Below are 27,462 nucleotides of genomic sequence, written 5' to 3' on the forward strand. Positions count from 1 at the left end.
CTTGATTGTCCAAGTATTAACCAGAATGGCCAGATTACTGCTTGGGCGGCTCTTCCCCACAGGGAAAAAAAAATCACTGATGATAAATACACTATCCTTTCCTTGTAACTAGTGCCAACAGGACACCAGCATCTTTTAGACTCATTTGAAATGAGAAAAATTAACTCTGCCCACTCACCTTTTTTGGACATTTTTTATGCTTAAAAATAGTGATTTTTTTATGAATTTTATTTTCAGGGGGGATGGGCGGAGATGGGGGGCAGAGAATCCTGAGCCATGCTCAGGGCGTCAAAGAGCCTCTACCTGGTGATGCTCCATCTTGCAGACCGATGGCTCAATGTTCATACTCGGCAGTGCCAGGGACCACCATGCCACCCTGGCGCTGCACAGGAGCTGCCAGGGCTACACTCAGCAATGGGGTCCACATGGAATCAGGAACTAACAAAGTCCCCAGATGTGCATGCACTTCTGACCTCAGTGATGCACCTCTGGCCCCATACTAGGGATTCATTAAACCTGAACGACATGAGAACAAGATTTGGAGATAGGAAAAAAACATTATAGTGAAAGTTTTTAAGTATCAGAGAAAGCAAGGAAATAATTTCCCCTCATCTACAGTAGCAATTTCCCCTTATCTACACAAAACTGTTAGTTTTAAGTTTTTGTAAACTCATAAGTAACATGAATAATAAACTAATTTAGAAGGAAATGAGTTAGTGATCTTCTCCATATGCCCTAATTTTCATTCATAATTACCCAAATAAGGTACATTTACTGGCATGTTTCACTTTATACCCAGAACAAAAAAATTTGCAAAGGTATATTTTAAAGATCTCTGAAAATATTAGGCCTAAAGTGTCAAATATAAAGATGGATTCCAGGACCAGAGAGTTAGTACAGTGAGTAGGTGCTTTCCCTACATATATCTGACCTGGCTTCCATCCCCAACACCCCATATGGTCCCCTAAGCCTGCCAGGAGTAATATCTAAGTGCAGAGGCGAGCTCTAAGTCCTAAACACACAGGTGTGGCCCAAAAAGAAAATAAATGAATAAGGAAATAAAATCACTTCCCACTATATATTTCTTTTTCTTCCTATCAAGAACAATGAAACAAGGGGATTTTCCACAGACTTTGCTTTGCACCTTAAGAAGTTCAAAATCTTATCAAAATTCTATCCTGCAAGATATCTCTCATAAAATAGTCCTCTTCTGTTACAACTTTAAGAAAGAACAAAACTGCAAATTGCTCTTTTGATCATTTTCAAAGTCATAATATGACCAGAATGATGGGTCAAGAAGTCAGAGCTAGAAAGCATCATAGAAACTCCAGACCTATAGATAGAACACATTTTAAGTTGAGAGCATCAGCAGATTAATTTAAATTTCCTCACCAATAACATCTTCATTAGTAACATCATATATAAATCAATCTACGGTCCTCATTTAAATAAAGTCTTTGCATAAAAAAATTAAGCAGATTGGATAACCTAAGTACACATAAAAATTTTATAATTTTTTCATTGATACAAGAGTTAGTTGTTATAGTTGATTCAAGTTTTTCTTATTTGTTTTATTTATTTGTTCAGTTATAAAGACTTACCATCTTGCTGGCCATGGAGATTCTGCGGACTCTGCATTCTTTCCTCAAGATTGGAGCTAAGATCAGAGTTCACAGCTGACATTCGTGTTGAATCACTCATATCAAATTCATCACTTTCTATTGAACTTTCATCCTGAAAATAGTTTTAAAATATCAAGCATTATAAAAAAATCTATACATAAAATACATTTAAAATGACTATTTTTCTATGGGATTAATTAGCATTTGCATAGAACTCAAAGTTTGCATAAAACTCAGCAAAATAAGTTAAAATGTTGCACATTGATAGATATTTAAAATAACAAAAAAAAATCTCTCTCTTCAAGGAAATATAAGACCTTGACAATTCAATGTGTCTATATGCAAGCAGGTATAAAAGGTTAAAATAATATGCCTGGTCACATGAGAAAATGTTCCAGATCACTAATCATCAGGGAAATGCAGATCAAAACAACCATGAGATATCATCTCACACCACAGAGACTGGCCCACATCCCAAAAAACAAAAGCAACCGGTGTTGGTGTGGATGTGGGGAGAAAGGGACTCTCCTTCACTGCTGGTGGGAATGCCGACTGGTTCAACCCTTTTGGAAAACAATATGGACGATTCTCAAAAAATTAGAAATTGAGCTTCCATTTGACCCAGCAATACCACTCCTGGGAATATATCCCGGAGAGGCAAAATGGTATAGTAGATACGGCATATGTATTTCTATGTTCATTGCAGCAATGTTTACAATAGCCAGAATCTGGAAAAAATCAGAGTGCCCCAAAACAGATGACTGGTTAAAGAAACTCTGGTACATCTACACAATGGAATACTATGTAGCCGTCAGAAAACATGAAGTCATGAAATTTGCATATAAATAGATCAACATGGAAAGTATCATGTTGAGTGAGATGAGTCAGAAAGAAAGAGACAGACACAGAAAGATTGCACTCATATGTGGAATATAATGTAACTGAGAAGTACAAGTTGGCGATGATGCAACTTCTGGCAGATATCTCTCTGGACTTAGTTACTAAAATACTAAAATACAGAAACCCAAAACCGAGAGGCCGCTAAGTGTGGTCACTCGACCTCATACCTCTTCATCCTCAGCAATGGAAAACAAATTATCTAATGCTTCCTTTTCAGCAGGTCTGACTTTAGGGGAGAGACTCTCCAAACAATAATAGTGAGTTCTGTTGAAATATTGTATGCAATCAAAGTGAAAATAAAGTGAAATTTATTAGTTACACAGGCGGGGGGGCTAAGGGTGGGGGGACTAGGGGCGTGGGGGGGTTAGGGGTGTGGGGGTGCGGGATGGAGCTATACTGGGATTCTTGGTGGTGGAATATGTGCACTGGTGAAGGGATGGGTATTCGAGCATTGTATAACTGAGATTTAAACCTGAAAACTTTGTAACTTTCCACATGGTGACTCAATAAATAAATAAATAAATAAATAAATAAAAATTAAAAAATCAATTACAAAAAATAAATAAATAAATAAAAATTTATATACCAAAAAAATAAATAAATAAAATAATATGCCTGGTAAGAGAATGTAACTGGGGAATTATCCAATCTATTGAAAGAATGATTTTATTAGTAAAATCCCCTTAAAGAGTCGATCACAAAGCATCATAAAGAGAAATATATGTTATGATTTAAAATAAATGATAATAAACTGTTTGAAGTAAAATTTTAGAATCGAATAAAAAATAATTAAACAAACATTTATACTGTCATACATAAAAGATTCTAACAAGAAACAAACTTACATGACTAGTTTTTAAAAAATCTACATTTGTTGAATGTAGTTTTTGTTGAAGAACAAGGTAAACTTCACAATAAATTGTACTGTAAACAAAAAAAAGGAGCTGTGGGATCCAATTAACCAAAATCAGTTCACCAAATGGTTAAACTAACAACAGGTCAGTTTGCCAAGTAACTAATTAAAATCTGACAATTTTTTTTTCTTTTGAGGTCATACCCGGCGATGCACAGGGTTCACTCTGGCTCTGCACTCAGAAATTACCCCTGGCAGTGCTCAGGGGACCATATGGGATTCTGGGAATCGAACCTGGGTCTGTTGCGTGCAAGGCAAATATCCTACCCTCTGTGCTATCGCTCCAGCCCCTAAATCTGACAAATATTACATAAACCCAATTAAATTTATCTCACTGGAGCAAACTCCTTTAGAAAAATTGATTTTCGGACAAATGGTATAATTATGTAGTCAGAAAGACCTGAGAAATAATGTATTATATATTGTGTTTAATTGAAATCACCAAGATTGGTTATAGCTTGTAAATGCTTTATCTGATCATTTAAGATTAATATAGAATATGTAGAACTAGTAATAGAGTAATGCTACTAATATCACAAGCACTGTTGTTTATATTTGTTCAATCTATGAATTAACTGCCAGGATTCATGCAATTTCACAGACTGAGAAGTTGACACACAGAATAGTCAAATGACTTATTCCAGTCATTTTCATTTATATTAAATTGAATTTCAATTATATATTGAACTGAATGCATAGGAACGACCCAGCCTAGAAGCAATCACTTCTTTGAATAGAAAGAAGTTAACTTTGCTTCACAACGTTGTTGTGGTAGTTATTGTGATCACAACCAGTGATGCACAGGGCTTACTCCTGATTCTGTGCTCATGAGTCATTCTTGCATGCTTGGGGGACTATATTCAGTGCTGGGGATTCAAACATGGGTTAGCCACATACAAGGCAAGCATATTGCCTATCTCCTACAATCTCCCCAGCCCCACCTTTGCTATATGAATTATATCTCTATTTCAGTCATGAAATTGCTATGGTTAAAATACCAGGAATATTTTAGGTTATTTCCCTTCTGCTGCCCCTCTTCCCTTCCCTCTGATTTTTCAGAAAGTAGAATCGAAATCACTGTCACTGTCACTGTCATCTCGTTTCTCATCGATTTGCTCGAGCGGGCACAAGTAATGTCTCTCATTGGGAGACCTATTGTTACTGCTTTTGGCATATACAATATGCCACGGGTAGCTTGCCAGGCTCTGCCGTGTGGGCTCGATACTCTCAGTAGCTTGCCAGGCTCTCTGAGAGGGGCGGAGGAATCAAACACAGGTCGGCCACATGAAAGGCGAACACCCTACCACTCGCTGTGTTATTGCTCCAGCCCAAAATCAAAATAGGTCAGAAAAAGTATAAAGTATAGTTTCTGCTATCATTCCTCAGAGCTTAAAAAATTTATTATTTATCTAAAGAAAAAATAATTTAAAAAAATCCTTCCAACCCTATATTCATAACAGCGTTATTCACAAAGTTAAGGAGCAGAATAAACCTAAATGCTCATTGAAAACTGTATGTACACTCACTGGAACACCATCCTACCTTTATAAAAGATGAAATCACAAGGCTTTGGACAAAATCGTCTTTGCAGTGATTATAATAAATCACTATAACAAATGGCATAAGGAAGTGAAAGACAATTATTTGATGGTTTAACTAATGTATGAAATATAAATATAGCAAATGGGCTATTAAAAAAAAACTCACCAAAACTTAATACCTAACTCAGTGAAAAGTATGGTATCTATCAGAGGGAAAGTAGGAGTGAAAAAAATGAGTGGAGGGGTCTTAAGGAGGGGCAGGGAGTAGTTTTCACTGGAAGTTTGGTAGTAGTTGTAATGAATACTATTAACATATAAAGGTATAGATCCCAACCCCTGAAATGCCACAGTTTGAAACCCAATGATAGATCACTAAAGAAAATATGTTGTTGATAAATTTATAAAATAGCTAATAAAATTCACACAGATTAAGCAACTCAATTATAATCATACACTTATTCACAGATCAGTTCTTCTTAGGTTTTGTTAAAGCTCCTGTTCATCTTCAGTCTCTGGTCATGTTAGTATCACTTGAAATATCTGTCTTCTTGTTCTCAAGAAGTCTTCTGCAATGAACTTCTATTTCACCATACTTCAAAGATTTCACTTCCATGTTCATGTTGTAGACCCTCCATTACCAACAAAAATGTTCAGTCCCCATTAGTATAGAAATCAAGCATACAATTTTAACCTGTTTTATTCTTTTGACAAGATCCTAAACCTAATCTATTCCATTTCCCTCAATGCTTAACATAAACAATCTTTAAGATCATTTCACTTTACGTATATAACCGTCCAATGCAGAAGAGACATTTTTCTTGATTAATTCAAGTGTCATCATTTAGATGTCTACTTCCTATATCAACTTTTTGTTCTCAGACATCTAACAATCTTTCAAACTGCCTCACTTTCTGTTCATGTTCCTGCTTTCTTTTTCACTGAGGAACTAGGAGCAAATATAAAGAAACTTCCACAAGTTCCTCCAGCATTTTCTTCCACTTATTATCATATGAACCCATTTAACTCAGTCTTCCCCAGTCTGTGCTCTGTTCTAAAGCCATTACTCCAATTTTGTATAAGAAATCACCCCAGTCCAGCCAATGACAATGCCTTATTAATTCTTTCCTCATTTTTCTGAACTATTAATATTCCCTTATTATTCACATCACAGAAAAAAATACACTGTCATGCCTATGATCTCAAAAAATTGTTCTATAATAAATATTCTTATTCTCATTCCTCTCATAGTTAATAGCATCTTCTGCTGTGTTCAACAGGAAAACTCCTCAAGAGCAAAAATATTGCTGTCTCCAATTCCTTCTTACACCCAACCAGTCAGGCTATTATTCCATCACCACCCAAAAAACTTCTCTTGTCATGAATACCATTCAACTTCCATGAGGCTGAATCCAGGCCGAACATTCAGTCTTCTTAATAGTCTTATTGGTGATTTGACAGAAAAGATTACCCTAAATGGTTTGAGATTATTTCTCCAGGCGTCTTCTAGATTACACTCTCCTGATTTTTATGCTAACACACTTGCAGCTATTTTTCATTCTCTTCTAACCCTTATTTTCAAGATGTTATAGCACTGACATTTCCTAACAGTCTGTAACATTGGGCTTTGTTTCTCAATTTACACTCCAAATTTCGTTGTATCTTCCACAAGCATAAGTTAAAATACAACCTACAGATAATGCCTAAATGTCTCATGTTCAGATTAGTTCTGCTAATCCAAATTGTATTTGCCAAATAATTGGTAACTCTACTTCTGTATGTAACAACAATCTTGAATCTATTTTGATCACTTATATTTCAAAATTGAATTTCTAATATTATACTCCAAATCTCTTTGTCCTGCATTCTTACTTATGCCAATTAATGACAATTCTACCCTGCCTGCTAAGATTTATTTGACTTAGTTACTCTTGACTTTTGTGCCACATTGAATCTGTCAGCAAATCTTAAAATATATTCCTAATCTAACCTTGTTTTACTCTTAACTGTTATCAGTGTTCCACGACACTACCTTCTTCTTTTCTTTACACGTAACACCTATAAGACAAAGTCTCAGGGCTGAAGAGATAGCACAGCGGGTAGGGCATTTGTCTTGCATGCGGCCTACCTGGGTTTGATTCACAGCATCCCACATGGTCCCCTGAGCACCGCCAGGAGTAATACCTGAGTGCAGATCAGGACTTAACCCCTGTGCATTGCAGGGTGTGACCCAAAAATAAATAAATAAATAAATAAATAGATAGATAGATAAATAAATAAATAAATGACCTCTTTTCAGCTTAAAGTGCAGAGTTCAATAGTTTAAAAAGAGAGAGAGAGAGGGGCTCCTCAAATTCCAGACACAATGAGAAGTGCATGTACATGGGTTCAGTGACAGCAAACTCCACATCCTCAAGGGATAGGGGATGGGCAGGTCCCTGTCCCCATGGGACCCTGGAGGTCACACCCACAAACTGCCTCCAGCTGCTACTTAAACTCCTTAATGGCCATGATCCAGAGACACACAAAAGAATCTCCTAAGGAGCAGCTCACTGCAGAGATTTCTCCAGACCCTAATTATCTAAAATTTTAGAACGCCAGGAGCACGAAGCTGCTTTTGTGGCCACACAACATCTTATGCTATTCATAACAAGCAATACAAAAGAGAATATGGGTGAGATTGTCTGCCATGGAGAGTGGGGGACAGGGGCGATACTGGGGACCTTGGTTGTGGAGGATGTGCACTGACGGATGGGGGGTTGGATGATTGATCATTGTGTGACTGAAGTTCAAACAGGAAAGCTTTGTAACTGTATCTCACAGTGATTAAAAAAGAGAATAATAAAAAAATTAAATTAATTAGCATTCTGAATTTTAAAAAAAAGTAATGTGGAATTCATGCCCAATTCAATCAGCTTAATCAATGGCTGAATAAATAGCATTACTTCTACATTAAAAGAGAGAGAGAGAGGCTCCTATTGATGATGGTGATAAAACTAAAATGTTATGTTCATGAGATTTCTACAAATAATCCTAGACAGCAGGTTACTACAAAGCATCCTAAATATGGGATTCTGGTAGAAGGATGCATTAGAAGAAAAGGCTTGGCTCTAGGGCACCCACGGGTGTTTCCCCTCCATGGGAATCCTTCCAGCAGTTGCAGCATAACTGGTAACTCCCCACAGTGTACATAGGTAACTTCAGCTACCAGACCTGGTTTGTTTAGTTCTTCTCTGACAGCTCATGTGTGAGAGAGTAGTTAGTAATTAATAATTGGTAGACTGGGTACTTGGAAAGAAGACACATTCCTCAAGAGAGAAAAATGTATTTCAGAGCCCAAATATTTCTAAGTTCCACAGGGGTATTACCTAGTTATTTCTAGTCTTCTGACTCCATATAGTTTACCATAAAAGACTGGTTTTCACATCAGCTCGCTTGCCCAGTGAACATGTGCTACGTCAATTCAATCTAGTTTATGGAGAAACAAAGTTAGATGCATAATCAAAGGTCAGATTTTCAAGCAGATGGGTAAAAGGTTCTCTTAATTCTACATACACTTATTTATCTATGAACTTCCTACTGGTATCTCCCCAACCTCTATTTAAATTTAAATAAAATGTTGATTGTGGGCTAGAAATAGTATAGCAGACAAGACACTTGTCTTGCATATGGTCTACCCAGGTTTGATCCCTGGAACTGGATATAGTATCTAAAGCCCACCCAAGGTGATGCTTGAGCAAAGACCCAGGAGCAAATGCAGCATAATCTGGTACATCCCAGGTAAAAACAACAAGAAAAGATTGTTTATAATGGTTCTAATACTTTAAAAATTTTAGTAATACATTTTAAACATCTGTAGGTATGTATATCTCATCATAACCAGAACTTTGGTCTTGTAGTATGTTGTAATCTGTACCCATGTGTCCCTTCATCAATTTATTTTCAACAGGGCAGTCCACATAACACTAATAATATCTGAATAACACAGTCTGGTGAGATACTAAAGCTGGCACTTGCTCTACACACAACTGCTCTGGTTTCAATCTACAGCATCACAAATCATAACCCAGTTGAGGAAGAAGCCCTGAGCACAGCTGGGGGCCGCCCCCAAACCTATATATATATATGTATATATATATAAACATGCATACATGTATATGTTTTATATATGTATGTGTATAAATAGTATTGCATGACCTCCTGCTCAAAAATCTCCTGTCCCTAATGTAATCTTTCAATTCCAGCAGTCAACAAATAAGCTCCTGCCTTTTGAAAGACATTAAACAATATCTCTCTAAACATATGTATGTACATCATATATAATGTATATACTTCATTCCTTCAATTTTTCTAAAATGATATTTTCTCAATAAATGTATTAAAATTTGTGAGCTCTAGTCCTATTTCCCCAAATTCAAGTCCTGAGCTAACTGTTCCTGACCTCCTTGAATTCTCTTAATAGTATTTACTAATCTTCTTAGATACATTCTTATGTGCATTATTGTATGCTTAGTCCACACTAGAACGTAAGTTTGATAAAGTCAAGATTTTCTGTCAATTTAGCAACTATTTATCTATGGCATATACAGTAATGACATTTACATGTTCTCAATAAATGTTGGTTGACCTAGCTGAATCAATACTTATTTAAAATCTAAATATAACTTACCACAAAGTTGTCTCTTTCACTTAAATTCTATTTTAATATTATTTGCTTTACTTAATCACTCCCCTCTATACACTCTCTTCTGATTTTTTTTGAGGGGGAGGGCATTAAACCCAGGACATCACACACGCAAGGCAAGCATTCTTTCACTGAGCTACATCCCTAGTCTAATTTTTTTCCATTAAGATTTTTTTTCTGGTTTGCTTTGAGGATATACCCAGCAGTGCTCAGGGCTTACTTTTTTCTCTGGACTCATGAATTGGTACCATGTGGGAGCCAGAAATCAAATTCAGGTTGGCCACATGAAAGGCAAGACATTATCCACTGTACAATCTCCTAGCCTTCCGACTTTCCTTTGAATAATTATAGTTTATAAAATTTCAAGGATATTCAAACTAGTAATTTATTGGAATATTTTTAGGCATTGTACATCTAATTTAATATTTTCAAAGTACAGGGAAAAGAGCTACTTTCCTCATTCTGTTATAAATTTTAAAATACTTTTGTGTAAACTATTTAAGATGTTGAGAAAACAAAAGATTCAATACATAGGGGCTGTACTATTGGCACAAAGTTAGCTACTTACTTTTTAGACTAGAAATAAATATACCAACACTTGAATCATCTTCCCAAAAATAATTTGGCAGTTCTAACCAGTTTATGGCCTCTTATTTATTTTCAGTTATATAATAAATTGTAGGAATCTTTTTTCATTCTCATGAGTGGATACAAAAATCTTATTGTTCATATCTTTAACCCAGTTAATTAGTTACTATTCGTTCTAACTTATTAAGTATTCATCTGACAGTATTGTATCTGATTATGTCACATCAATAAAAATCTTTTGGTATATACCTGAATAATCTCCTTTGACATAAAATGAACCTTTTAAATAAGAGTTATCTTCTATTCATATTTCTTGTGGAGGTGAAACTTTGTGGAACCTTATGTAATAGAGCATGGAACCTAGGATTTCACACATGCAAAGCAACTGACTCTGCCACTTGAGCCAAATTTCTGGCCCTAATTCTGACACTGAATATGATCAAATGAAAACAAAATAAAATATTTAATTGGAAAAACATTTGAGTATCCTTTTACTCAAGAGAGAATTTAAGGAGCAAATTTAGTAGCCTGAGAAACTATTCCTTAAAATGTATATATAATTTAATACCTAAAATCTAGCCAAGAAGGGTCTGTCAAGTGCTCACATTTTGTATATGTATAGCTACAAGTCAGAGAATATACACACAACATGTATATAATTTAGTTCATGCCTTTGAGCTTCTTCAGCCAAAATGAGTACGTCAGTAAAATCTTGGAGAATATTGAATAAACATATATTTAGTGTCTAATACAGATCATCAAATAAACACATTTCTAGATTCTTCACTGTATCACTGTTATCACGGTATCACTATCATCCCATTGTTCATCGATTTGCTCGATCGGGTGCCAATAACATCTCCATTTGCCCCTGTCACATGCTAGTGTAGCCTGATGGGTACTGGGAGCTCTTTGAGGATCAGGGGAATGAGGACTGTCGTTGTTACTATTTTCGGCACATTGAGTACACCACAGATAGCTTGCCAGGCTCTGCCATGCGGGTGGGATACTCTCGGTAGCTTGCCGAACTCTCCCAGAGGGACTGAGGCTTTTGGGGCGGCCTCTAATCGCCTTCACAGGTGTTCCCAGTCTACCGAATGTAAGGTTTTGGTCAACTGGCATGTTGTAACGATCTACACACTGTCAAACACAACCTGCCTGCATCTCTGGGCAGCACCTGGGACATATGCGGCAACAGGTTGATCTCCAGGAAGTTGATGGAGTGCGCCTGAAGGCTGTTGAGCAGCTTATTCACCTTTCTGAACTTGCCCTCTGTATGCCAAGATGCCTATAGCTCTTTGACTTTAATGGTGACCAAACTGTGGCAGGCTTTTCGTTTTCTTGGGATAAAAAAACCTATTTGAACATTAAATTTTTTTGAAGTCTAACCAATGTAGAGGTGAGTGCAAACTTCCATTATCTCTGTCAGGTTTCTAGCAATGCATAGTTTTTTTCAGACCACAAATTGTTTGCAATTGGATTAACAAAGTTTTATTCCTACTGTTAGCCAACACTGGCCTGTGAAAATAGCTTTGTTGGCAAAAATTTCTTTGAAATACAGTTTTTTATAATTGTTTTTTGCTGATTTTTTACAAAGCCAAGTCTGTCCTGGAAAAAAAAAATCAAGTTTTGGGCTTGGCTTGTGGATACATAACGGTGTAACGCTGGGTCAATTCCACAATCTTCTTTCTTTCTTCTTTGCTTTCTTTCTTCTTTTCTTCCTTCCTTCCGTCCTTCTTTCCTTCCTCTTTCTTTCTCTCTTTCTCCCTCTCTTTCCCTTCCTTCCTTCCTTTCTCTTTCTTTCTCTCTCTCTTCCTTTCTCTCTCTCTTCTTTCCTTTCTCTCTTCCTTTCTTTCTTTCTTTCTTTCTTTCTTTCTTTCTTTCTTTCTTTCTTTCTTTCTTTCTTTCTTTCTTTCTTTCTTTCTTTCTTTCTTTCTTTCTTTCTTTCTTTCCTTCTCTTTCTTTCTTTCTTTCTTTCTTTCTTTCTTTCTTTCTTTCTTTCTTTCTTTCTTTCTTTCTTTCCTTCTTTCTTTCCTTCTTCCTTCCTTCCTTCCTTCCTTCCTTCCTTCCTTCCTTCCTTTCTTTCTTTCTTTCTTTCTTTCTTTCTTTCTTTCTTTCTTTCTTTCTTTCTTTCTTTCTTTCTTTCTTTCTTTCTTTCTTTCTCTTCTTTGTTTCTCTCCTTCTTTCTTTCTCTCTTTCTTTCTTCCCATAACTAAAAACTCCCCTCCCTTATTCAAAGCATAGCTATATTTTTCTTCTTTTCAAAACCTTTCCAGCATCTGAGGACCAGGAATGCCGTTTATAGGCTGTTTGATTTTCTTTCCACTTAGAATGGACTAGGCCCTCAGTTCTAACTGCCAAATTGATTTGGATTCAATTACCGACTTGATTTACTAGATTCTTATTACCCCAAAACAACAAAATATTTTGAAACATCAGAACATCTCTAATGAAAAAAGAATCACTACAAAATGTCTTCAGATAATGCAAATGAAAAGAAAAACAAATATGTACAGAAATGTTGATGGAAAATGTTGATGCTTTAAAATGTATGGAAGAGTTATAGGGTGAAATTTTTTTTTTTTTTGGTTTTTGGGTCACACCCGGCAATGCACAGGGGTTACTCCTGGCTCTGCACTCAGGAGTTACCCCTGGCGGTGCCCAGGGGACCATATGGGATGCTGGGAATCGAACCTGGGTCGGCCGCGTGCAAGGCAAACGCCCTACCCGCTGTGCTATTGCTTCCAGCCCCTGGGGTGAAAATTATTATACTAGCTAACATTATACTAGCTAAAATACTAGCTAAAATTTCATGTCTGATTTCCAGACAAATTTTCCTTATCATAGAGTTTCCTGGGATGTTCATTCATTGGAGATATTTTCCCTTGAACTTTCTAACACATTGCCAAGGCTCTCTCAATCAATGGTCAGTTAAGAAAAAATAAAGAATTAATTACCAAAGGGTGGGGGCAAGGTTCCAGAAAGAAAACCAAAGTAGAAGAGATGGTGGGAACATCGTGGGCACTTTGGTGTATGAGAAGCATGTTTGTGCATCAGTACCATATATTTTTAACATTCATAACTTTTTTAAGTATAATAAATAAAATATAAAAGTGAAAAAAATCTTCCTTGGGATTGAGGAAATTCCCACCTTGCATTATGGTAGATGTGTTAAAACAGGAATCTATCGAGAATTCCTCATTTCTGTCTTTTTCTCCATCTGTGCAATACTGGTGATTCTCCTTTGATTAGAAAATAAATTACTATCTTCAAAAATAAGGTCATGCTTTATAGGATAGTCATGGTTCTCAAACTCCATTCCAACTTGTAAGTGATACAAATGTAAATGTTTTTGTTTTACCTCATCCTGCTGGGAGTTCAGCAGCTGCAGTTTCATGTGCTTCATATAGGCCATGGTAATTGGCATGTTGTAGTCAATCATGCTGGTCACCAAAGTAGGAGGTTTTCCATTATCTATAATAAAACATTTTTAATGGGTAATGAAAGTGAGGCTGCATTCTACCTGCAATTTCAGAATGATCTCATTCATTCAAATTGAAATGTGTTAAAGACATTGGTAGCATTATAGATTGTAGGTAAAATAAATGTAAGATTACATAAAGTTGTATTTAGGAGAATTAACACTTGAGATAAACTGGTTATTTCAAACACAGAGAAGCCCATTCACTATGGGTAACTAAGATGCGAGCTAATATGGTGACCAGACATAAGTATTATTTTATATTTTTCTTCCATGTACACATACTTTATGCATGTATTACTGGAATGCAAAAGGAAATTTGTTTATTTTTCTTTTTTATTTTCATTATACTTATCCTCCAACTCATAAGAATGGACAAATAAAACTGTATATTTCCAATTAATTGAATCTATGAGAAATTTATAGATTATAAAACAACATATTCTAATAGAAATTAAAGCGTTATAATGTCTGTAAAACTGCCTTGAAGGAATTCATGTTATTCATTATTGTTAGGATTTAAGAATTTATAGAATTAAAGCGATACTAATGGAGCCTGCATTTCCTTGATGGACATATTTTAGACACCATGAAATACACACACGTGAGAATTAAAATATTACGATAGGATCAGAGTTATTTGCCTTCGTTGAAACTGTCTTTTTTCTCTGAGATGGGCATCGCATTACTTTCGTAAGTGGATATTCAAAATTCACTGCTACTTGAGTAAATGAGATGATTTGACTTGTTGAACTGTTTCAGTCTACCACATTGTTACAGAAGTGTGAGATATAAATAGCCATTATGAATAAAATTACTCTCAATCTCACTATTTGACACTGTGGCTACCTTTATGATCTGTTCCATCTGGGTTTAAATGCATTCTTTTCTGGCACTCTGAGCAGCTCATTAGAAACCGTGTCACCGCTTCTCTTGGTAGGAAGGCATAGCTCTCTGAAATCTGCAATGATTCACAAAATAGAGGTATTATTATATAAGCTGGCTGACTATGATTCAACAGAAACGATCATTGTATTTCCAAGTAAGACACATTATTCCAGAATGGCAGGAAGCACAATGAAAGCATGCACTGCGTACCATGCATCATTTCAAGAAATATCTATCCAACTTGATTGCATGTTTCTTAATAATAGCTAATAATAGGATGTGGAGGAAGTACATCTGCCACATCTGGATGGGTGTCTGTTTGTATTTCTGCATTTCTTTTAGGAAAATTAATCAGAGTGTACGTATAGTCTAGTGATTTCATCTTTTTAAAAACTACCAACATTGTTGTTTAAACTTACTGCTAGTAACAACAAAATTTTATTGAATTTATATATTTTTTTTAAATTTAGTCTCAGAGAGTAACAATAAACTTTGGAGTTTGCATTAATAAGCATTTTCAAGTAAAATTAAAAATAATTCTAACAAAACTCTGGACTATTACTCTCAAATCACCTTTTCCACAGAAAATGACACACCTGGAATTGCATTTGGCCATTTATTGCATATAGTATCTCATATTAACTCTTATAATTTTGGTCCACAATAGTTTCACAATTCTTAATATCTTCATCAAGGCTTTTATTCTCAGGACCATTTATCTAGAATCAAGTTAGATTCTACAATATTCCAGTAATTGTTTAATATCAACATTTAGAAACCAAGTTATGTACCTCCTCTATTTCTCAGGTAGATGCACAACTATTAGAAACTATAATATACTTTAAGTGTGTGTAAAAGAAACAAAATATGTACCGCTATAAGTATGTACTAATTCCCACTAACTGTAATGGGGGTCAACTTTTCCTTATCTCTGGAGTGATATAGAAGGATCAGAGCACTGAGAATATCCCAAAATTCAAAAATGTAAAAAATAAAATCCCTGATTTTAATATTAAAGTAAGTTTGGACCACTTAACCTAGCCCACTGACAGAGGAAAAGAAGTCATGAGAACACTAAAGAAAAGGAACAAGTCAAGAATAACAGTGTGCCAAAGAAAAAACAATTCCATCATTTGAGTTTGCCATGACTTATCTATGTTCGGGTAATTAAAAATTCAATAGGCATTCAGAAGATGAAATTATAATTTTGTATAATTATAGTTTATATATTATATTCCCAGATAAAAATCTACTTTATCACACTATCCAAAAGTTGTCAAAGAAAACGATCCAGAGCAATTTCATCTGTAGTATTTCACTAGTTTACATTGGTTACTGAGTAAGAAAATATATTTACAATTTAAGTTCTTATTCACTCTTACTTGTTATATATGAACTCATATTTGATTTCTACTCAATTATTTTACAGAACTAGAAAAGTTGCCTTTTTTCCATTAGAGAGTTTCTAAAAATATTTCATAATAACTTAGAAGTTAAAAGACAAATCTGTGGTGTGTGCCCAATATTGGCGTTTTATATTGTAACCCATATAAAATGGAATTATATATAGCCTATTAAAACTAGTGAGACTGACCGGGAAATTCAATAGGAAACAGAACTTGAGAAGAATGTTCCATAGATACTCAAAGAAAATTTTTGTTAAATCTTTACTTATGTAAAAGAGAAACCACTACTGAGAAAGAGCTGGCAAGTGATGAACTCTTTTGAAATGGTAAGCTATTGTTTCCATGTGCCTAATCATCAAAACCTTCCCATTTCCTAATGCTACTAAAGTAATTATGCATAAATCCCTTACGGACAGATTTATGATTTAACTGATTCAACTGCATTTGACCTAGCACTACTTATCTCTAAATCAGGTTTTCTAGGAATCAGTATTAATCATTTTTCACGTCATTTGTAGTTTTACTCTGAAAAGTAAAAGAATCTGCAATGATTACAAATATATTTCTGATTGTGCATACATACATGCATGAAATAATATCAAGTCCCATATTGAACCTTAGCGAAGGTTATTTTACAGGTATTTTTATTACATAATCTTCTCTAGAACTAGTTGGCCCATACTTGTCCTGATACTATATGCTCAATAAATGAATACAAGCACGTAGTTGGGCACACATTTCTTGGTTTTCAAAATCTATTTTATGAAGAACACCTAGTAAAGTATTGTAGTAATTGCTTTCTTCCCTACAGCGTGCATTTGGGACCCACAGAATATGGAGTATTCCAGGAAGACAGATTTTCTGAGCTAACTCACACTCCATTGTTAATACTATTTTTTTCTGCTATGAGGTAAAAACACATCTACTTTCCTTATCTACAATTTTCTTTCCCTTAGGAAAAGAACAAACATTTCCTTTGTGAATTAAACATCCTAAACAAGCTTCATTGCTGAGGTTGTCAGAATATATTTTCTTAATGAAGGGACTACTTTAAACATTCAAAAGTATAGGTCCCAGTCTTTCTTTTTCCTATGGGCATTCTGCCTTAAAACATGCAGAGATAATATTGAAAGCCTACTGGAAAAGGCTCCCTAGAACTTAAATGCCCCTGTAGCTACTGCTCTAATGAAAAGCCCAGATTCCATTTGCAGAGAGTGACTATTTGAAATGCTAAGTGAATTTTTGTTGTTTATAATGGTAATAAAACTCAGAGACACCTTCTTCTAGGCCGTTTATTGATCAAAATACCAACATCCTTTACATAAAATGTAACTGCAGTTTCAAAAAAAACTATCAGGGACAAATACTGGCAAGTGCTTTTATTAAGACTGTCACTGTCACTGTCATCCCTTTGTTCATCGATTTGCTCGAGCAGGCACCAGTAACGTCTCCATTGTGAAACTTATTATTGTTTTTGACATATCCAATATACCACGGGTTGCTTGCCAGGCTCTGCCGAGCGGGCGGGATACTCTCCGTAGATTGCCGGTCTCTTCAAGATGGAGGAATCGAACATGGGTAAATGCCCTACCCTCTGTGCTATCACTCCAGACCTTTATTAAGGCACTTGAAATAATATTCTACTAGAATTGTGATTAGTTATATAAAATTTCATAATTATTCACACATATCTATTTCCTTGTTTAACTTTTCAGACATCTCCTGTTATTCCAATAAACATATTAAACAAGCACTTAAACAAAAAAAGGAGTACATTTTTTGATTGATTATTAATAGTGTGGCTGGAGCGATAGCACAGCAGGTAGGGTGTTTGCCTTGCACATGGCCTACCTGGGTTTGATTCCTCCACCCTTCTCGGGGAGCCTGGCAAGCTACCAAGAGTATCTCACCTGCAGAGCAGAGCCTGGCAAGCTACCCATGGTATATTCGATATGCCAAAAACAAGTAACAATAAGTCTCACAATGGAGATGTTACTGGTGTCTGCTCGAGCAAATCAATGAGCAATGGAATGACAGAGATACAGTGATTAATAGCATATTTGTAAATTTAGCCCAAAGTATTATCACAAAATAAAATCAGCACTGTGAAATTTCCTACACTTAAGTTACAGTTATAATTATATGTTGATGTTATTTGTTGTTAATGCTGATTGTGAAATTAGACTTATCTGTGGCTGAGGGATAGAGGTGTTGGTACACAATAATACTTTATCTTAATTATTCACTAGTGTTTGAATAACATTGACACTGTTTACCAAAGAAAGCAAAAAACACTATTAAGACTGGAATTCATCAGTATTATAGAACATCAGAAATTAGAAGTAGAAGTGAGTTTTTTTTCTGGTTTTCGGGCCACACCCAGCGATGCTCAGGGCTCTGCACTGTGTTGCTTTAGACAATAAAAAATGAACATAAACCTATTTATAAAAAGTTGTATAAATTTTAATCATCGAAAGAATGAGCATCTATCTTACCTTGCCCACTAACCTTTCTAAAGTTAGAAAAATTAGGAAGGAAAGAAAAGGAAGAAAGGAAGAAAGCAAGAAAGCATGAAAGAAAGAAAGAGAGAGAGAGAGAGAAAGAAAGAAAGAAAGAAAGAAAGAAAGAAAGAAAGAAAGAAAGAAAGAAAGAAAGAAAGAAAGAAAGAAAGAAAGAAAGAAAGAAAGAAAGAAAGAAAGAAAGAAAGAAAGAAAGAAAGAAAGAAAGAAAGGGAGAAAGGGAGAAAGAGAAAGCGAGAAAGCAAGCAAGAAAGCAAGCAAGAAAGCAAGCAAGAAAGCAAGCAAGCAAGCAAGAAAGAAAGAAAGAAAGAAAGAAAGAAAGAAAGAAAGGAAGGGAGAAAGGGAGAAAGAGAAAGTGAAAGAAAGAAAGAAAGAAAGAAAGAAAGAAAGAAAGAAAGAAAGAAAGAAAGAAAGAAAGAAAGAAAGAAAGAAAGAAAGAAAGAAAGAAAGAAAGAGAGAATGAGAGAAAGAGAGAGAATGAGAGAAAGAAAGAAAGAGAGAATGAGAGAAAGAAAGTGAGAAAGTGAGAAAGAAAGAAAGAAAGAAAGAAAGAAAGAAAGAAAGAAAGAAAGAAAAAGAAAGAAAGAAAGAAAGAAAGAAAGAAAGAAAGAAAGAAAGAAAGAAAGAAAGAAAGAAAGAAAGAAAGAAAGAAAGAAAGAAAGAAAGAAAGAAAGAAAGAAAGAAAGAAGGAAAGAAAGAAAGAAAGAAAGAGAGAATGAGTGAAAGAGAGAAAGAGAGAGAGGCTGGAGTGATAGCACAATGGGTAAAGTGTTTGCCTTGCACGCAGTCAACTCTGGTTCGATTCCCAGCATCCCATATGGTCCCTGAGCACCGCCAGGTGTAATTCCTGAGTGCAGAGCCAGGAGTGACCCCTGTACATCGCCAGGTGTGACCCAAAAAGAAAAGAGAGAGAGAGAGAAATTAGTACTTAAATAAATAAAGCTCCAGAACTTGGAGATGGCTCGTGATGTAGCAGAGGCCAAGGATGTTCAAACTTTGAATTTGTTCCTAATCTCCAATACCACAAGGATTCCGGCACCCCCATGTGGCCCTGACAGATGCCAATTCTTGTGCTCACTCATGCATTAAGAGTGCCCACATTCCACCACCCTGGACTTGCACAGAGAAACCTCAGTGGGTGATTCCCAAGTCAAACAAAAAGAAACAGGGGTCTGGGAGAAGGTTGGGATTGAAGCCCTTGCCTTGCAGGTTCAATCTAGGGCCAAAATCTCCCTTTTCAGGTCAGGAGTGATTCCTGGGTATATTCTGCTGGCAGCCCCGAAGAACATTGCTGGGTGGTCCAGAAACCCAAACAATAAAACCAAATTCTTGCATTTCTCAAGTCCCACACACTTTTTTTTTCTTTTTGGGTCACACCTGACGATGCACAGGGGTTACTCCTGGCTCTGCATTCAGGAATTACCCCTGGCGGTGCTCAGGGGACCATATGGGATGCTGGGATTCAAACCTGGGTTGGCTGCGTGCAAGGCAAACGCCCTACCTGCTGTGCTATCGCTCCAGCCTAGTCCCACACACTTTTATCAACATTACTTAAGTTAAAAAAAAGAGCTATACAAAAATATTTGAAATTAAACCAACAATTGTTGTTAAATTAATGTATAAATTAATTGGATGGTGTAACTGGTCTTTGAACCGTGTCTGAAACAACTTTGTTATGAACAACTTTGTAAATCAAGGTATCTTAACTAAAAAAAATTGTCTTAATAAAAACTTAACTTGCAATTTCAGAAATGGAATGTAGAATTCCCTCCACCCACTGGAGCTGAGGTGCCCAGGGCCAGCCCTGGCTATGTGTAACCAGATGATGGCTCTGGCACGCTGGGGTCAGTGATGGAGGGATGGAAGCAAATCATTATCTCCACCATGCAGCATCTGTGTTTCACAACTGCATGATACAATTGTATCTCCCTAACACAAGTTCATAAAGTATTGGAAATTGGAAACAAAATGAGCAATTAACAAAAAAAAAACAATACATAAAATAGAGGTTGATTTTTTTCTATGCCTTTTCAGTAGCAACTGTCATTTCTCTCTAATTTAACAGTTCCTTTAATGTCTTCAGCCTATATATAAATTTGTTATTCTGTATTTCTTGATATTGTTGAGAACTGATAGTCCTCAAAATTAAGACTCTACTTAATTATTTGATAACCATTACTTGCATTTGCTTTTTCGACTGAACGGAATTCTTCCTGACGATGTATGCTTAAATTTTTCACTGAGTGTTTAATGAATGGATTGTTCCTTGATAAGAATTTGATATTCAATCCTGGTATCACTGGCACAAACAGTTGAACATTGTCACTATTATCTTCTCCATTTAAGAAGAAAGGAAACTAAGTATCAAATAGGCAAACAGAGGAGACTGATTTCCACATGAAAATCTGATTGGATAGTCTATTCAAGTAATCATCGTGTTTATAATTTCTCCTGGTTAAGAATTCTTAAAAAGAGAAACTGTCTGTACATGAAGATTTGTACTATTAACCTCGCAGCATAGGTTAATTATGCTAAAATATTTATAATGTTCCCTGGTAGGAGGCTCTTTATAATGATAAAATGCTTTATCCAGTTTGAGGTGACCCTACTGAATACAAAGGGCAGTCAGCACTTTGTACCTTGTCTCAGGTTGCAAAGTTCTACAAGGAACACACCAGACTACGCGGTAGCAATACAGAGCTCCACCTGCAGGGAAGTAACCGGCCATCTGTTCCATTGAAGGAGGCAGGAGAATGGAAGGCTAAAGAAACGGCTTTGTGATAATGCCATAATATTGAAACAGCTAGGAACTATATGCAAAGGAGTTTTGCTTTTAATAGAAGGTGGTGTATGTATGTGTGTGTGTGTGTGGGGGGAATATAGCCCATTTTAGAAGGCCTCAGAGTCCCAATTGTTAAAAGAAATTCACCAGCAGAGAAGTCATTTTTAGTTTAAGACTTGAACATATGATTTGAATCTAACTCATGAGATTGGTGAATTATGAACATTAGCAATCACTTTTAAAAGCAAAACAAGAAGGTAAAATCGTTTGTCAACCACAACCAAACCGGTTCCTTAAGCTCACTAATGCTGTATCAAAACTAAATGAAATAAAATAAAAACAACTAGAATTTGGGCTACTAAATAGCAGTGATTTGAAATAATAGTGGGTAAGTGTTGAATTTCACTATAAATTACATTACTCCACATTGGTGCCTTAATCTAGCCTGCTTCATTTCAGATACTGAGCTTTAGTACTAAATGAGACTGTTCTAATTATACTATTTTTTAAAATTGCCTTCTCCACCTGTGCCTTATACAATATATTTAGAGACCAGGAACAATTCTTTTATTTTACAGAGAACAGAAACATTAATATGAAGCTTTTACAAATACCAGGTATCTTCAAGAAAAAATTGCCCTTAGGGTCAAACTTTGACATTTTCTCTTATGAAACTCTTGCACTTACAAATATAGAATGTATTTGAAAAAGATCTCCTAGTAAAAATTGCTTACTTATTTTCTATAATATTGTGACATTTGCTACCAAATACAGCAATATCCTATACAAGCTACCTACAATGTATATAACATCTATTGAAAATGTATTCTTAAAAAATCCAAGAAAGCTGTAAAAATAGAGGGCCCAAGGATGTGATTCCTTGATAATGTATATTCACTACACACATAACCCTGCCATTTTGATCCCTGGCATCACAAACACACACACACACACACACAATAAGTGAATAGAATAAATAAGCAGAAATATTCTTGAAGTCTTCACAGGTCTGGGCACATCAGCACAAGCATACTGTGGTTCAGAGACTTCTGTGAGGCAGGGATTTCTTTTTTTTTTAATCTTATTGAATCACTGTGAGATAGTTACAAGCTTTCATGCTTGTGTTACAATCACACAATGATCAAACACCCATCCCTCCACCAGTGCACATTCCCCACCATCAATATCCCTGTTATACCATCCCTTCCCCACCCTCTCCCTGCCTCCATGGCAGACAATATTCCCCATACTCTCTCTCTGCTTTTGGGCATTTTGGCTTGCAACACAGACATGGAGAGGTCATCATGTTTGGTCCATTATCTACTTTCAGCACATATCTCCCATCCTGCCTGGTTCCTCCAGCCATCATTTTCTTAGTGATCCCTTCTCTATTCCATCGAGGCAGGGATTTCTTAGAAACCTCTCCAACAATGGCTGCTCTCCTGCTCTGATTTATCTCCTCGAGTCGTGCCTGTCTTCAAATTGATTCAGTGGGAGAATTAGATCTTTACCTTTTCCTTTTTTTTTTCCCCTGCAGGGGAGGTGGTGAGTAGGGGGCGGGGAGGGGGGAGTTGTTAGGGAACTCTCAACCAGTATGGGAATTATTCCAGATCAAGTGATGAAGTGCTGCTTGGGCCACTGGTGCTCAGGAGCCACCAGCTGATGGTGCCTGGGAGATCTGAGGTCCTAGAATCTGTTCAGGTCCTTGTGGATAGAAGGCAAGAGTCCCCCAGAACCTGCATTATCTCCATCCCTCTTCTATCTCCATCCCTCTCCTAATGTCCAGATTGTATTTTTAAAAGCCTGGGTGTAACATAAGGTTACAGGTGGAAAGTTTTAGGTACTTTGCTGAGAGTGAGGGGAGGTCTAATAAGTATATATCCAAACCACGAGCATTAACACTACTGTAAAAATGTGACCCACACTGTAATCATTTTTTCTTAAGTTTACAAAGAATGGGGACTTTGTACAGAGAAGCTGACACTGGTGGTGGGTATGAAGTTGAAATATTCTTTACCTGAAATCCTTAATATTAACAATTTATAAAACATGCATCTAAATAAAAATCTTTTACATTTTTAAAAACAAATTTTAAAAAATAATTTCAATTTGAACAGCACAAGGCATCCAAATTTAAAGTTTTTCTTCATTGTTATTTTATGCTATTATATTGCTAGTGTTATTATTATAATAATTATTATTTATATGCTATTATATTAGATCTTAAACAATAATATAATGTAAAAATTACTTTATAATGCTTGCAAATACTGTGACAGCAAACCTAGATATAAATGCATGATAAGACTGAAACGTCTAGCTAATGATTTGTTCTTATATTTATATGGTTTCTCTTTTACCCCTTTCATGCATGAGAGAAGTTGAGCATTAAATATCACCATGTTTTTCTACATAGTTAATTATTAATTGTGGTGGTGCAAATGGAGATAATCCTGCAATGATGAAGACATTCTTCAAGTTAACATTTATTTAACATTTTGTTAATTGCATAGTAACTATAATTATCTTAAAAACAATACTAAATATTGTTTGACAGCACTCATGTGTCTAAAATCATCAATTTATTGACGGTAGATTGGTAATTTATTAATTTTTAAAGTGATTCTGAAAAATACTTTCAAGCATCAACATAGTACTCTTACGTAAAAAGTAAATGGAGAGGAATAACCAGTTATATAAATTGCCAGATATTTAACTAACCTGATCGTATTTCGATTACTGCAGACTTCAATAAAACTTGCATCGGAACCGTTTCTGTTTCAGAAAGAATTAATGTGTCAAGTTGCATGTGATGGAGGAGACTGATGTGTTGTTATTTGGTTTCCTACTGCTATATAAAGCTTGTTTTAGTATGACTCTGATGTCGCGCTCACTTACTCCATTGTACTGGCTCCTGCTCACAATAGATATTCTTTTTCATTCTCTTCTTTCTTCTCCAATCAGTTCTGTACTCACTCTTCACACCCATGCATCATGACCATTAGCTTATTTTTTACTTAGTTGAGTGAAGTAAACTGCACTACTCATGACTCTTTCAGACTCATTCTTAAATAAGGATAAAGCTAAGAGGTAACATAGGCATGCCCAATTAAAATTTCATTTTGAATAAGCATAATATTTGGAAAATTTTATATTAAAATTTTTATTTCTCCTAAAATAAAATATAACTGGTGGTGCTGTGCTTTATTTTTTTTAATCTGGCAACTTTGCAAGATACTTTTACCTAAAATAAATGAAAGTGTGCATTAGAGCCTGAAGAGCACTTAAAATTTTATGTTTGGAAAAATCTAAGACTATAACAAGAGCCAAAGTGAGTAATAATGTAGGTGGAAGTGAATTTTGAACTATCTACAAGCAATCTGAAACCACAATGCCCAATATCCATTTAAAACAATATTTTCCAAGAGTTTGGTCTAGTAGTACAGGTATAAATGTATAAATAAATTAATTGTCATAAGAAAGCACACAAATACATTCATAAAATAAATAATTTCTGTGTCACTTTTTTGTTGTTTTTGTTCTTTTGCTTTTTGGATCACACCTGGCGATACACAGGGGTTACTCCTGGCTCTGCACTCAGGAATTAGCCCTGGTGGTACTCAGGAGACCATATGGAAAGCTGGGGATCGAACCCGGGTTGGCCGCGTGCAAGGCAAACGCCCTACGCACTGTGCTATTGCTCCAGCCCCTCTATGTCACTTTTTAAAACCGATCACAGTGCACTAAATTGACTTGACTATTATATTACTATGGTACAAAATGTATAAAATACTGGTCTAAAATAAAGGACTATATTCTAAACACAGATAACTGCTGCGGTTTATAAGAGAAAACAGGTGGTGAAGTTTTGAATAAACTGGCAAATCTGAAATGAGTATAAAGCAGGTAGGAAAATTTTTGACAGTTTCCATCCAATTTTAGCCAAAAGTCAAAGGCAATTTTGAAAGTTAAAGCAAAAATAAGAGGAACAGAAAGCGGAGTGCAATAGCATCAGTAAATGTCTGTGGGGAGAAGGGGATGCTACAAATGTACACCAAAAGGCTAAGATTGTCTGGGTGAAGGTCCAGATAAAACACTAGTTGAGGGGCTGGAGTGATAGCACAGCGGGTAGGGCATTTGCCTTGCACGAGGCCAATCCGGGTTCAATTCCCAGCATCCCGTATGGTCCCCTGAGCATGGCTAGGGGTAATTCCTGAGTGCAGAGCCAGGAGTGACCCCTGAGCATTGCTGGGTGTGACCCAAAAAGCAAAAATAAGAAAAAAAAATACTAGTCGAGAAAAATAGGAGGAAAACACAGGTGTAATTTCAGTATTACACCTATAAAAGACAGTACAGTAGATTAAGGTGTGGCAAAAAATAAATAGCATTGATTTAACATAATTAAAATAAACATTTTGGAAATCATTTTTGCTCCACTAATTACACTTGAAATTTAGCTTTATTGATTTGCAAAGAGCTTTATTTGCTCTTTGCAAATAAAGAGTTTTTCTTTTCTATGATGAACATCTTTGAATTGCATTTTGCTATCATTGAAATAGTCACCTGTTGAGTAACTGAAAAAATATCATAAAGAGACACGGTCAGAGAAATTGAAGGTGTAGCCTAAAAGTTTTGAGAACTCTTTTTTTGGTATCACTTCTTTTATTAGAATATTTTCCTGCTAAGGAACAGATTGTCATAGGAGCCAATTTTTTTACTACTGAAAAAAAAATGAGCAGATGGGCACTGAAAAGTTTTTCTTCATACATATTTTCTAATAGTAAAATTAAAAGAGTCAGTAAATATTGCATGTAAATAAAATGACTCAGGAAAGCAAATGTTTATATAATTACTTGCACTGTAAAAGATGACATTAAAGAAACACAAGAAAGTAAAACAATGCAATTGTACCATGAGCAGTCTGGATATTTACTTCCTTTCTTATTATTTCCAGGGAAGTACTTTGTTTCCTTAGAAATTACCAATTTCAAGACTGTAGTTGCTTTAGTTACTCAACGTGGTCAAGAATTAGCCACCCATAGACTAAGGAAGGGAAATGAAGATTGTAGACTTCTCTGCAATGCACTCTGTATACTTGTGCAAGCAAAGAGAGGTGATAAGGATGTGCCATGGATGCAGAATGTGCTGTCTGAATTCTTCAACTACACAACAATTTGCAAATAAAAAACACCCTCCCCACCCCCCAGATTCTAAGTAAAGAATTGATCACTTGTTTATCATTAGGTGTCTCTTGGGAATTTACTATGGTCCAAAGGTGATTTTTGGAATAGAGGAATGTAATTTTGTTATTTCATTAGTGGGGCTTATGCTGCTGTAACTTAATAGTAAAGGTGAAGGGTGGAGTTCTTGGGGCAATGCCAACTGTCTTATCCCAAAGCCTTATCGTGTAGAATTGAGAGATACAGCTTTAGATTATGCAAAGATATAACTCATAGAGTAATAGACCAAAAGATAGGTTTACTTACAAGCTCTCTCCTGAAGAGCAAAACCACACCAACATAGAAATTTCTTGGTTCAAATTCCAAAATTCTCGGAAGCAGCATCTACTTCACTATATCAGTTTCTTTTGGTGTTTGCCTCTTCCATTACTATGTTTAAGAAGCAGGTATGATTAAAGTATGTCTTGACTGGGAGAATACAACCCACAAAAACCAGGATTCATGGCAGGACACAGTGTAGAGCAGATGCAACAATGAACCAGGTAAAGGTTGGCTTCATTTTATTATCACTGTATCACTGTCACTGTCATCCTGTTGCTTGTTGATTTGCACGAGCAGGCACCAGTAACGTCTCCATTCTGAGGTTTGTTGTTACTTTTGGCATATCAAATATGACACCGGGAGCTCTTGGTAGCTTGCTGGACTCTCCGAGAGAGGTGGAGGAATCAAACCCAAGTCAGCCGCATACAAGGCAAATGCCCTACCCGCTGTGCTATATCGCTCCAGCCCTCATTTTACTATAATAAAACTATTATTATGATAGTGAATCAAAATGTCAAATTTGAGAGAATCAAAAATGAAGTCATGGGTTGGTATCATGCGTATGCTAAAACCAAACCACCAAGGAGCACAAATGATTTTAGGGAAAAAGTAGATCTCATATTATCTGCCGAAAAGAAGA

General features: G+C 35.8%; 1 protein-coding gene across 7 annotated transcripts in view; it reads right to left on the minus strand.

Moving 5' to 3' along the window:
* Window positions 1-27,462, minus strand: part of NOL4 (nucleolar protein 4) — a 302,404-nt gene that overhangs the window by 196,214 nt on the left and 78,728 nt on the right. For 6 of the 7 annotated variants that reach the window (XM_055126530.1, XM_004606053.2, XM_004606052.2 and 3 more), the window contains 3 exons: window positions 14,576-14,687; window positions 13,607-13,719; window positions 1,602-1,734 (listed from right to left, as the gene is read on the minus strand). In XM_055126530.1, coding sequence (XP_054982505.1) covers window positions 1,602-1,734; window positions 13,607-13,719; window positions 14,576-14,687 — 358 coding nt within the window. The remainder of the gene's footprint in view (window positions 1-1,601; window positions 1,735-13,606; window positions 13,720-14,575; window positions 14,688-27,462) is intronic. The other variant, XM_055126525.1, reaches the window with a different exon arrangement.

Source organism: Sorex araneus, chromosome 2 (assembly GCF_027595985.1).
Source record: "Sorex araneus isolate mSorAra2 chromosome 2, mSorAra2.pri, whole genome shotgun sequence".
NCBI classification, from domain to species: Eukaryota; Metazoa; Chordata; class Mammalia; order Eulipotyphla; family Soricidae; genus Sorex; species Sorex araneus.